The sequence below is a fragment of the Myotis brandtii genome, unplaced genomic scaffold (assembly GCF_000412655.1).
Source record: "Myotis brandtii unplaced genomic scaffold, ASM41265v1 scaffold650, whole genome shotgun sequence".
Classification (NCBI taxonomy): domain Eukaryota; kingdom Metazoa; phylum Chordata; class Mammalia; order Chiroptera; family Vespertilionidae; genus Myotis; species Myotis brandtii.
Window position 1 is genome coordinate 92084 of NW_005370517.1, and position 13321 is coordinate 105404.

General features: G+C 43.2%; 2 protein-coding genes and 1 long non-coding RNA gene across 6 annotated transcripts in view; 2 read left to right on the plus strand and 1 right to left on the minus strand.

Moving 5' to 3' along the window:
• Nucleotides 1-10265, plus strand: part of LOC102241097 (zinc finger protein 660-like) — a 14145-nt gene extending 3880 nt beyond the window's left edge. The window contains exons 3-4 of one of the 4 annotated variants that reach the window (XM_014528771.1): nt 3248-3315; nt 10139-10265. In XM_014528771.1, coding sequence (XP_014384257.1) covers nt 3248-3315; nt 10139-10240 — 170 coding nt within the window. In that variant the 3' untranslated portion in view covers nt 10241-10265. Of the gene's footprint in view, nt 1-3247; nt 6496-10138 lie in introns of those variants that run through there. The other 3 variants (XM_014528773.1, XM_014528772.1, XM_014528770.1) reach the window with 3 other exon arrangements.
• The window catches only part of LOC106723806, a 33850-nt gene that overhangs the window by 3906 nt on the left and 16623 nt on the right, over nt 1-13321 (minus strand). The window lies entirely within an intron of this gene.
• LOC106723584 (zinc finger protein interacting with ribonucleoprotein K-like) overlaps nt 10322-13321 on the plus strand; it is a 12627-nt gene continuing 9627 nt past the window's right edge. The window contains exons 1-2 of the mRNA XM_014528787.1: nt 10322-10369; nt 11242-11368. Coding sequence (XP_014384273.1) covers nt 10337-10369; nt 11242-11368 — 160 coding nt within the window. The 5' untranslated portion in view covers nt 10322-10336. The remainder of the gene's footprint in view (nt 10370-11241; nt 11369-13321) is intronic.

Sequence of the window (13321 nt, forward strand, 5' to 3'; positions counted from 1 at the left end):
AGAGTTCCTTCTTTTTTACCACAGCATAGTATTCCATTGTGTAGATGTACCATGGTTTTTTAATCCATTCATCTGCTGATGGGCACTTAGGCTGTTTCCAGATCTTAGCTATGGTGAATTGTGCTGCTATAAATAGGTGTGCATATATCCTTTCTGATTGTTGTTTCTGGTTTCTTGGGATATATTCCTAGATGTGGGATCACTGGGTCAAATGGGAGTTCCATTTTTAGTTTTTTGAGGAAACTCCATACTGTCTTCCATAGTGGCTGCACCAGTCTGCATTCCTACCAGCAGTGCAGAAGGGTTCCTTTTTCTCCACATCCTCTCCAACACTTGTTGTTTGTTGATTTGTTGATGATAGCCATTCTGACAGGTGTCAGATGATACCGCATTGTTGTTTTGATTTGCATCTCTCGTATAATTAGTGACTTTGAGCATGTTTTCATATGTCTTTCGGCCTTCCGTATGTCCTCTTTCGAAAACTGTCTATCTAGGTCGTTGCCCATTTTTTGATTGGACATGGTGGCTTCTTGACAAATTTCTCTATGGAGGCTCCTGTCACCTGCTAACATCAACATCTCTTATGATGCATTGTGGTTCATAGTGACAGGTGTAATGTCTTTCATTTCTTTACAGTTTATTTGAGGCTTGGTTTGTTTTGTTGTTGTTTTTTTTCCGTTAGTATAGTTAAAGTTTTTCCAATTTTTTATCTTTCAAGAAATATCTGTTAGGTATTCTTGTATTTTTTCTTGTCTCCTTTTATTTATGTTTGTTCTAATATTTATTGTTTCTTTCTTTTGGAACCTTTGGGTTTACTTTCTTGTTTTGTTTCTAGTTTTCTGAACTGCCAGTATTTTTGTAGGTCTTTTTTCATAATGTAGGCATTTATCGTATAAAATTGCCTCTTCGAATTGCATTTTCTGAATTTATACATGAGCTTTGGTAAGCTGTCTTTTCATTTACTTTGTCTCTAGACCTTTTTCAGTTCTCTTTTTTATTTGGCTACCCTGGAATTCTTATTTATTTTTTTATATTAAGTTTCAGATAGAGAGGAAGAGAGCATTATGCTAAGTGAAATAAGCCAGTCAGAGAAAGATAAATACCACATGATCTCTCATTTGTGGAGTATAGAGAACAACATAGACTGATGAACAGGGAGAGAGAGAGAGAAAAGCATCTCTGTGAGGGAGAAACATCGATCGATCGGTTGTCTACACACATGTCCTAGACTGGGCATCAAATCCAAGACCCCGAGTGTCACAGAACCGTACTTGAACCAACTGAGCCACACTGGTGAGGGTATTCTGTAGTTGTTTTTTTTAGCATATTTTTTATTGATTTCAGGGAGGGAGGGAAAGGAAGAGAGATTGAAACATCAATGATTAGAAGAAACATTTATTGGCTGCCTCCTGCACGCCCCCTACTGGAGATCAAGCCCACAACCCAGGTCATGGGCCCTTGACCAGAATCCAACCTGGGACCCTGGGGTTGGAATCGAACCCAGGACCCTTCGTTCTACAGGCCTATGCTCTAGCCACTGAGCCACACTGGCTGGGACCATTCTGTGGTTTTTAAAAACAAAATTTCCAGTATTTTTCGAATAACAGGCCACTATGGTCAATGATAGCAGCAGCACAATGGTTGATGGAGGTAACTCTGACCCTTGTTTTTGACTGTAGGTATCTTCAAATATATTTGTTCACCCTGTCTTTCTAGGCATCCTTTCTATGCAGTTGTCCTTATTTGATTTTTCTGTATTACTGTTTGTCTTCATTGTACTCTTATTCCCATTTCCTGTGGGTGTTTTTTTAAATATATTTCTTTATTGATTTCAGAGAGGAGGGAAGAGGGAGAGATAGAAACATCAATGATGAGAGAGAATCATTGATCAGCTGCCTCCTGCACACTCCTATTGGGAATCGGACCTGCAATGCGGGCTTGTGCCCTTGGCCAGAATCGAACATAGGACCCTTCAGTCCACAGGCCGATGCTCTATCCAGTGAGCCAAACTGGTTAGGGTTCCTGTGGGTTTTTGTTCATAGATAGCTGTCTACTTACTCTGGGATGGGAGAAGATTCTCAGATCTCTGATTCTGCCATCTTGCTGATGATACTCACATTGGTCTTTTGCTGTGATCTCATCTGTGCTTTGCTGTTGTACCACGGTGTTGACCATCCATCTTTTCAGTGTTTTCTTCTATTATTTCTATCATTTATCCCGTACAGTGAATCAACTGGGAATTACGCGGAAGAATCATTGCTGCATCACAGTAGAAACATGACTTTATGAACAACACAGTGGACAAATGCGGTTTTGCCTGAATAAGGGGCTATAACAAAACACCTAGACTTTGTTACATTCATAACTAGGAACCCATTTGGTTCAACATTGTTTTGTTAACCATTACCCATTCTTCACCCAATTCTTCTTCTTCTTGCTTCTTGTTGACATTGTGCCAACGACACAGTTTTAATAATGATCAGTGCTCATTCTCCTTGGATTCCCAGTCCATGGATAACTTAAGCTCTCTAAACTTTTCACCTCTACCTCTTTCACAGGTCTCTTTTTAGTGCCCTCCACCGTTGGTCCATGCCTGCAGAGCCTTAGAGTGCACACCTATTACTGTATTGAGGTAGAACATCATGTGCTCTAATACAATTGATTTTTATGGGTTTGAGCGCATTTGAATTGTTCTACACAGACTCAGTTCACCAGCATGAAAGGTCCTAAAGGAAGCCATTTGTGGAGGAACAACTAGCAGACCCTGCCTCTCTTCTTTTTGTCCCATCCTGTGCTCTGTGCCTTCTTTGGTGAGATTTTCACCATTGACTGACGTTTGGGGCCAAGTAATGTGTAACAGCCATTTCCTCAGAGTCTAACTCACTTGTCTCTAAAATCATTTTATAGAATTGTGCCTATGCCGAAACCAGTTTGGCTCAGTGAATAGAGCGTTGGCCTGCGGACTGAAAGGTCCCGGGTTCGATTCCGGTCAAGGGCATGTGCCTAGGTTGCGGGCACATTCCCAGTAGGAGATGAGCAGGAGGCAGCTGGTCGATGTTTCTCTCTCATCGATGTTTCTGACTCTCTATCTCTCTCCTTTCCTCTCTGTAAAAAATCAATAAAAAAAATATATTAAAAAAAGAAAAAAGTAGAATTATGCCTAGTTGTGACAGATAAACATTTGTGGTGAAGATACTCTGTTTTCATTAGGTCAACATGTACTTAACCAGCGTTTCCTTTTGTTCAGGTTGCTGCTGTGGAGCAGAGGATGTGGCGGAACCCACTGAACAGAAGGTTTCTGTAAGAGTGTCACAGGCAAGTATTCCCAAGTTACCCTTGTCTTCCCAGGAGAGCCACCCCTGTGAGAGGTGTGGGCTAGTCTTGGGAAACATTTTCCACTTGACTGAGCTGCAGGGAATACAACTCGGACAGATACTGTTGAGGTGTGGGGCGTGTGCACAAGGATTTTATTTCAGTACAAAATTTCACCAGCAGCATGTGAGAGAGCAGACTTTCATTAGAGGTGTGGACAGGATCTCACTCGCAAACAGCTGCAATTTCCAGGTGTCCCAGAATCATGTCACATGCGGGGAGGTGGTGCAGGGTGTCCTTACCGAGTCAGGACATCTCCACCTAAAGGCTACTCAGACCAGCGATAGGCCAGAAGATATTTTGAAATGTGAGATGAAGTTTCAAAGGAGAGAAGAATATAACAAGGTCATTGGCTGCAATCACACGTTTATTCAGGACAAGTGGGTCCATGCTGGAAGTCAGTGTTTTCCGTGCTATGAATGTGGAAATTACCTTACCCAATTTTCTAGCTTTCATTATGAACATGGAGAAAAGCCTTACAAATGCAGTGAATGTTGGAAATCTTTTAAGAGAATTGAAAGCCTTCATTGTCACCAGAGATTTCACACTGGAGAAAGGCCTTATGAGTGCAGTGAATGTGGGAATTCTTTTACCAGTAGCACCGCCCTTCGTCGTCACCAGAGACTTCACACTGGAGGAAAGCCTTACAAATGCAGTGAATGTTGGAAATCTTTTAAGAGAATTGAAAGCCTTCATTGTCACCAGAGATTTCACACTGGAGAAAGTCCTTATGAGTGCAATGAATGTGGGAAATCTTTTACCAGGAGCAATGCCCTTTGTCGTCATCAGAGAGGTCACACTGGGGAAAAACCTCATAAATGCAGTGAATGTGGGAAATCTTTTGCCACTAGCAGTGAGCTACATCGTCATCAGAGAGTTCACACAGGAGAAAAGCCTTATAAGTGCAGTGAATGTGGGAAATCTTTTACAAGAATTGATAGCCTTCATTGTCACCAGAGATTTCACACCAGAGAAAGTCCTTACGAGTGCAGTGAATGTGGGAAATTTTTTATCAAGAGCAGTGGCCTCCATTATCAAAGTTTTCACACGGAAGAAAAACCTTATACATGCAGTGAATGTGGGAAATCTTTTACCAGGAACAGTGATCTTCATCTTCATCAGAGAGTTCACACTGGAGAAAGGCCTTATGAGTGCAGTAAATGTGAGAAATCTTTTACCACTAGCAGATACCTTCTTTGTCATCAAAGAGTTCACACAGGAGAAAAGCCTTATAAATGCAATGAATGTGAGAAATCTCTTACCAGGAGCGATCATCTCCTATATCATCAGAAATTTCACATTGGAGCAAGCCATTATGAGTGCAAGTAATGTGGGATATCTCTCAGCCAATTTTTTTAAATTGTTTCTGCATAAAAGAGTCGAATTGTGCGAAATTTCTTAGATGTGTGGAAAATGTTTCTTAGTTCGGTCTTAGCAATAGTATTAGAAAATTTGTGAAGTCGCATCAATCTGAATTGTAGCTCATACATTTAATCACCTGCATTATGTAAAGTCCCCTCAAGTGACTTTGTTGTTGTGTTTTGTTTGTTTTTATGTTGGTATCATATGTATCTATGTTACCCTTTCTAACATACGGAGACATGTAGCCAGATCTATGACACTGCATATTTCTGTTGCTGAAGGTATTTCACCTGAACCACCTATAAGGTCCCTACAGATGGCATCAGTCACCATCCTCTTATGCCCAGCAAAGCTAACTCTGTTGTCTAATTTGTTGAGGAAAATGAGGAATACCCGAGCCCTTGGTTCTTACTTGTTTCCCTGTCATGAGTTGTCACATAGGACTGATTTATTGTTGGCGCCAGTAAACATAATGTTGCAGAGGGACTGCCATTTTCAGGGACACACTTTCCCTAGATGCTAATAATGACTTTATTGAGAACCTAAGTCATCAGTGAGAGAACTGCCAGTCTCCTGTCTCTTTGGTTTGTAAAATAATGAAGGCTTTTTCCTAAGACTTCTTTAATCTTGGGTGTGCTCTTTACTCTATGGCTAGTTTATAATGAGATCTGGCCTCTCCAAGCATGATCAGGTGAAAAATATTTATTGGGTCTGAAATATTTTTGCCCTTGGGGAAACATTATGGTGCAGAAATTAACTTAGCAGTTTTGGCCAAATTTACATTGCTGCCCATATTTTCCTAGGAAACACTCTGGACTCTCTAGTCCTCATGTAATGTCTGGATGCTTTGAGACACAGAGATCACTCCAAAGAAGGGGTTGCTGTCACAACCTCAAGTACGTCTTCTAGCAACATGAATTTATTTCTACTTTTCAAGGGATACCAAGACATTTGAAGGGAATCACTTGCACAGGTCTTGGAGAGGGCCATGTGCTCTAATGCCTACAATTTCAAGGATGTTGGTCACTGGTTTGAGGACCAGTGCATGTAGGGGAAATCCTTTCCTAGCAGAATCACAGACCTAATTGTTGTTGGACAAGAGTATAGCCCATTAGATTGAATGGTCCTCATCTAAATGTGCATCCGGGCTTTTTAAAAAAAAAAAAAAAACTACAAGAGCTGTGTGTACACATGTCTGAGTGACTCCAGACATGTTTATCTTCTGTGGAGCAGTCGTCATTGAATATAATCAGTAGCTTTTGTGGCTTCCTGTAGCTTCTCAGATGTTCCCATCAGACCCATTGGTGCACTGGCAGCAAAACAAAGATGAAGACAAAGACTGTCTTTCGTCCAGGGATGTGATTTTTGTGACCCAGCCAGCATTCCAGTGGGTTTGGGTGAAAGTTCTTAATTGTTTGTTACATTTTATGTCACTGACATGAGACTCTCGTCCAGAGGGCATAAGTATGAGGATTAAATATAGACTTGCCAAACCTGTTGTTCCAAAATAGGTGAACATACATTTGTTTTATCTAGAACCATTTTTGAAAAGCTATAATGAGTAAATTACATATGTTAAGTATAGGGTTTCATACATCTTGACATGTGCATGAAATTGTAACCATCATTATAATACTGACCATATCTGTCACTGTGTAATTGCTTCCTGACCTCTTTTAATGTGTCCCTGTTCTTCACAGCTTTCCTAGTAACCATGGATTTACATTCCATTTTAATAGAGAACTTGGCTTTTTAAACTAAGTAATTTTCTGCTTTAAGTTATGTTTCATAACTACTTGGAGGTTTATTAAAGATATATTAGCAACTCACCTTTTTTCTGGTAGATATTCTTATCTTTGAATATATCACCATCAGTTTGTCCATTTTATTTTATTTTATTTTTTAAATATATTTTATTGATTTTTTACAGAGAGGAAGGGAGAGGGATAGAAAGTTAGAAACATCGATGAGAGAGAAACATTGATCAGCTGCCTCCTGCACACTCCCTACTGGGGATGTGCCCGCAACCAAGGTACATGCCCTTGACCAGAATCGAACCTGGGACCCTTGAGTCCGCAGGCCGATGCTCTATCCACTGAGCCAAACCGGTTAGGGCGAGTTTGTCCATTTTAATACATATTTGGTTATTTCTAATAAAGCTGGTACAAACATTTGGGTACAATTCTTTATATGGATATAAGTGTTATTTACCTTTGTGAAAAACTCAGTGCATAATCTGAGTTTTTGGGTAGATGAATGTTTAAATTTACCGAGATTAGCAAATTGTAATCCAAATGGAATATACCACCAGGGCCTGTGTGGCTCAGGCATCATCTGGTGCAGCACAGGGTTATGGATTTGATTGCCAGTGGGGATCAGTGCCTGTGTTGTGGGCTAGATCCACAGAAGTGGGTGTGCTGCAGGCAGCTGGCCGATATGGCAGTCTTCCATCAATATTTCTCTCCCTCTCCCTTCTCTCTCTAAAAATTAGTAAACTCTTCTTTAAAAATAAAACTTGTCCTGGCCGGTTTGGATCAGTGGATAAAGCATCAGCCTGCGGACTAAAGGCTCTCAGGTATGATTCCAGCCAAGGGCACATGCCTGGGTTGCGGGCTCGATCCCCAGTCGGTGGCGAACAGGCGGCAGCCGATCAATGATTCTCCTTCATCATTGATGTTTTCATCTCTCCCTCTCCCTCTCTGAAATCAATAAAGACATATATGAAAAAAACAACATCAGTGTCTATGAGCATGTCTTCTAAGAACAGAGTGAGTCAACCAATAGCCAAGCTCTAGGATATGCTAATAAGTAATAAAGATTGCTTAAAAGTCAATAAATAAAATAAACCTTAACTGATTGTACTTTGCATTTTTCCTTCAGCTCCCTCCTGCACACCTCCTATTGGGGATGTGCCCGCAACCAAGGTACATGCCCTTGACCGGAATCGAACCTGGGACCATTCAGTCCCTAGGCTGACGCTCTATCCACTGAGCCAAACCGGTTAGGGCTGTGTTGCTATTTTTGCTAAAACACCTAATCATATCTTCGGCCTAATGTGCTATGAGTGTGGGCAATTTTCTTTAAGAAAAAGATATTGAAACAACAAAGATGGATGTTGGAATTTCACTCATTTTGTGCCAGTTTTGCTTTATGAAGTAAATGTTTTTTGTATTAGAAAAATATGTATATGTCTTACATTTTTCTTTTTATTTCTTTTTGATGATTTCAGAGAGGAAGGGAGAGACAAAGAGAGATAGAAATATCAATGCTGACAATCATTGATGGGCTGCCTTCCCCACATACACTACTGGGGACCAAGCCTGAAACCTGGACATACGCCCTAACCAGGAACCTAAACACGACTTCTGGGTTCATAGGTAGATGCTCAACCACTGAGCCACGCTAGCCAGGGTATGCGTTTTCTCTTTGTCACAACAACCTGGGAAGTCGAAACGAATGTCGAATTGCTGGGAAGGTCCGTGATTACAGATATGAAGTAGGCTCTCCAAGTTTACTCATCAAACAAGTGTCAGATCTAAGAGGCTGGGTTGCAATCCAATGTTCTGGCTCCAGAGCCACAGACAATGTCTACCAGTGCTGGTCAAGCCCGTTGGGGAGGCTCACCTGAAGCTACTGTTTGCATTGTTGAAATTTTGAATCTTCCCCTATTTTCTTAAAGTACCAGAGCACTTATGCCGTGCCCCTCCAACCCCAGAGATTTACCTCTTTATCTCCCCCCCTAATTTATCACCAGTGAATTTCATGAACCCCCTTATGTCTTCTTCTTTGAGTCTAACGTATAAAAAAGGTGCAAAACTGCCATTCTCCCGAGAATTACTCAACCTGTTGTTATTCTGTTTCTGGCAATTGGGACCAGCTTGGGCCAAATAAACTTAGAAGAATTCTCCACCTGTTTGGACATTTCTTACAACAACACCAAAAGCAATTGACTCATGGGAAGCAGGAGAACATTCCATGGAGGGGTATCAGCATTTCCAGGGACACAACTGACTGAAGATAAATTTATAAACACAAATTTAGAGCAGACCCAGAAACCAGCAAGCTAGAGCTTTCTCGTTGCTTCCAGAGAACAGAAGACAATGCTCAAGGCTCAGGTGACTTTGGTGTGTTTGTGTATTTCTTTAATCCTCACCCGGAGATGTTTAATCTCTTTTTTTCTTTTTCTTCTGTACCCTCTCTCGCCTTCTATCAGAGATTCTGCACTCTGTTCCAAGCTTCCATGTCTCTGGATCCACTCCATTCATTAGTTAATTTTGTTAATTAGGTTCTATATATGAGTGAGATCAAGTGATACTTGTCTTTCTCTGACTGACTTATTTCACTTAGAACCATTCTCTCTAGGCCCCTCCATGCTGTTTGAAAGGGTAAGAGTTTCTTCTTTATACCACTGCATAGCATTCCATGGTATAAATGTACCACAGCTTTTTTACCCACTCATCTACTGATGGGCACTTGGGCTGTTTTTAAATCTTAACTATTGTAAATTGTCCTGCTATCAACATAGCGGTGCATACATTCTTTCTGATTGTTGTTTCAGGTTTCTTAGGATATATTCTTAGAAGTGTGATCACAGGGTCAAATGGCAGTTCCATATTTAATTTTTTGAGGAAACTCCCTATGTTTTTCATAATGTCTGCACCAGTCTGCATTCCTACCAGCAGTGTACTAGGGTTCCCTTTTTTCCACATTCTCACCAGCACTTGTCATTTGTTGCTGGTAGCTATTCTGACAGTGGTGAGGTGGTATCTAATTGTTGCTTTAATTTGCATTTCTCTGATGATCAGTGACTTTGAGCATTTTTTCACTTTTCTCTTGGCCATGTTATCCACACTGCAGCCCAGGCAGAGCTGACACTTCGAATGGCATCAGAAGCAGATGCTCTTAAGTATGAGTGTCTGTTTTGTGACATTAACTATGCATAATGGATTCAATGGAGGCAGGTTAGGTGGAGTTAGAGACTTGAGCAACCTCTGCAAGCTACATTTGGCCTGAAGGAGGTAGGTGCCAAATGGCCTTAATGAAGACACAATGCCTGTCATTCACAAAGAGTAGATCTTGAAGAAAGACATGCAAAACCAGCAGTTAAGGAAGCCAGGCAGGTGCCTCAGGAATAAACTTTCCCTGATAACCCCCTCCCCTGAAGGCGCTGGAGGGCCCTGAGTATACTTGGTGTGTTCTTGGGCTATTTGCCTTCAAAACCAGTCCTGGAGTCAGCTGAGGAAATACGGGATCCTGGCCTTGGGGCGTAGAAACTACATTACCCAGAAGGCCGGGCGTGGAATGCCACCAGGCTGAGCCAATGGAAGCTCAGAAAAGGCGTTTCCGTTTTTCAAGTTTGGAGGGCGGGACCGGTAAATTTTGTTTTCGCTCGCTTTTGTCTCAGGCGGCGCACGGTCCGGAGGAGAAGGCTGGAGAGTGTTTTTCGCCGCCTCGCAGCCCGTGGTCGGAGCCTGCAGTGGTGCTCACAGCGCACACGTGGGTTTGAAGCTCGGAGTCGCCACCAGACCCGCCCAGGGCCGGGACAGGGACCGCCATTCCTGCAGCGGCTTCTGCTCCCGCCCCGCTCCGACTGCCAACTGCAATGGAGGCGCCGGTGCTGAGGAGCTGGGCTGAGGTGAGTTTGTGTCCCCCGGGCGCTCACTGCCTCTTACACCGAAAAGCACAGCCCGGGTGCAGGCGCCTGTCCAGCAGTTCAGTCCGCTAGGAGGACCGTGAGGAAGGTGGAGGGGAGAGAGGAGTGTTGTGGCTTCTGAGGACACAGCAAGTGCGGGGCAGAGAGGACGGGGGTGACTTGCATCTGAAGTTCCCTGAGGATGTGGGTGGTGAGTATTGACGGAAAGATCAGAGGCTGCAGGGAGGACGGCACAGACTCATTCGGGGCTTTCCCGGCTGTGGGTCCATCAGGGGCCTGGGGTGGGCCTGGATCCGGCTGGACTACAAGCTCTCTACACGCCATATGCCAAGTTCATGGGTGAGTCCAGCGAGATCCAGTGGCATTGGAGCAGGAAGCGGGCAGAGCTGAGGGAGTGAACCTGGGATCTGAACATGGGAAGGGGGTAAACATTACCCAGTGGTGAGCACATCTGGAGGAAGTGTGAGCTGATGGTCCCCGGGACCTGGTGTGGGGACTCAGAGGTGAAGCATAAACCGACGCTTGGCTTTGTCTTGGAGGCAGGATCTAGGAGACTGCAGTGGTGTTACTTGGCAGGAAGTCTGGGGCCCTGCAGGCATCGCCCAGAGCTTAGATGGCATTGCTCCCTCCCCTCCCCTCCCCCAATCCTTCCCACCCAACCCAGCTGCTCTGCTGAGGGCCATCACAGTGAGTAATGGGACTGTGATGAGAGAGCAGCCTGCACTGGCATTAGGGCCTGGTGTCCACAGTAACCGGGGGCCCTGGAGGAGGTTGAGGTGGGGAAGGTGTGTAAGGAGTAGCATTACTGGTTCTCAGAAAGGCAGGTCTGGTTACAATTGTCTCCATTCTGACAGGTTGGCGTGACCTTTGAGGACATTGCCCTGTACTTCTCCAGGGAGGAATGGAGCCTCCTTGATGAGGGTCAGAGACAGCTGTACCTGAATGTGATGCTGGAGAACTTTGAACTTATATCCTCGCAGGGTAAGACCCTCACTCTCACCAGTGACCTGGACTTGGCTTTTCGATTTCCCAGGGCCCATCCCCCAGGGTGTGCTCTGTCCTCCCATGTAGACTGTGGTACTGCTTGATTTTCCAGTTTCCTGGGTAGTTGCTGTCCTGGGGAGGGTTAGTGTGTTTCCGCTGCTCCCTTCTATTCCTGAAGCCCCAATACTCCCCGCTGCACTAAATTCACAGGGAAGGACTTGTGGTTGGTAGGGTTGCAGGAAGGTAAGGGATTCCACCTTGATTAACGAGGAAAGTATTTTCTATATTCCTGTTGGTCATTTGTACATATTTTTTGGAAAATTGTTTCTACGTCCTTATCCTATTTATTAACTGTATTTTTTGGTTAAAGAGTCTTTTGAATACCTTGTATATTGTACATATTAATATCTTGTTACATACTTTTTGTATGTGCTTAATTGTGCTTCTCGGGTATTACTCCCCCACACCCCCTTATTTATAAGTTCCATGTTTAAGGCAACCCTGCGTTCAGCAGGTCTAGTGCCACCATTTTTCTAGCAGGCTCAGATACTTGCTACTAGTGCTTAGCAGTAAAAGTATCTTTTTTAACTTTAAGATATGGTTTTTATTGAACATGTATAGAATTCACGTTTACATTTTATTATAAATATTTTACATTAAAAAATTAGTTTTTGTAAAAAAAAAAAAAAAAGGCAGGGGGTGGAGGGGACATTTCCTATATAAAAATGATGGTAATTCTCCAAGTATTAGAACACAATACTAAAGGAATCATTTCAATAAACATTTTTGCATAAACATGTACATGACTCCTCACACTGTATCAGATTCCACAAGAACAAATGAATGCACAAAATGAAGGTAATCCCCAACATAAGATGTATTTTTTAAAAATATATATTTTATTGATTTTTTTACAGAGAGGAAGGGAGAGCAATAAAGAGATAGAAACATTGATGAGAGAGAAACATCGACAAGCTGCCTCCTGCACACCCCCCACTGGGGATGTGCCCGCAACCAAGGTACGTGCCCTTGACTGGAATCGAACCCGGGACCCCTCAGACCCCCGGCCGACGCTCTATCCACTGAGCCAAACCGGTCAGGGCATAAGATGTATTTTTAAAAAGATAATATCAAACTGAATGTCCCCGAAATGTCTTCCTGTGCATGGGATTTGGTCAATGACTATCATCAAGAGGTGGACATACACATTTGCAAATGCAGAGCTTGTAGTCTGTGTAAATTACAAAATCTACCAGCTGTGTCTTATGGAGGAGGAGCTAGAAACCACCTACACAGCCATTAAAATATACTGCGTACATAGGGCGGAGGCAAAAGTAGGCTTATAATTGTGAGTAAGAAAAACACCAGTTTCTTCTTGTATTCTTTTTTTTTTAAATATATTTTATTGATTTTTTACAGAGAGGAAGGGATAGAGAGTTAGAAACATCGATGAGAGAGAAACATCGATCAACTGCCTCCTGCACACTCCCAACGGGGTATGTGCCTGCAACCAAGGTACATGCCCTTGACTGGAATCGACCCTGGGACCCTTGAGTCCGCAGGACGAAGTTTGGCATTCTGTCTTTTGTTGGGAGGCTCCTTGCTGGACAAAATCTCCAGGCGTTCTTGCTGGCTGAATATCTGGTATGCTTGCTTGGGTTTTGTTTTCTACTAAGCGCACAGACTGCTTTTCTGCTGTCTCCCGGTGTCCCATGTGATACTGGATCTGGTGGACCTGCTTGTGCGTTTGCTGGTACAGCGGTTCCATGTCGCCGGCCCAGCCAGGTCCAGCTCCGGCTTCCTCCGAACCTGAGTTTACTTCTTGAGTGTGTCCCTTATGGGTGCAAGGAGTTGAAATCTGCAGTTTGTTGGGTTACGCTGCAAAAGCGCAGGTGGTTCCTTTTGTGTCACTGGCACAGCTTGGGCGGGGATGTAAATTGAGTAGGGCGG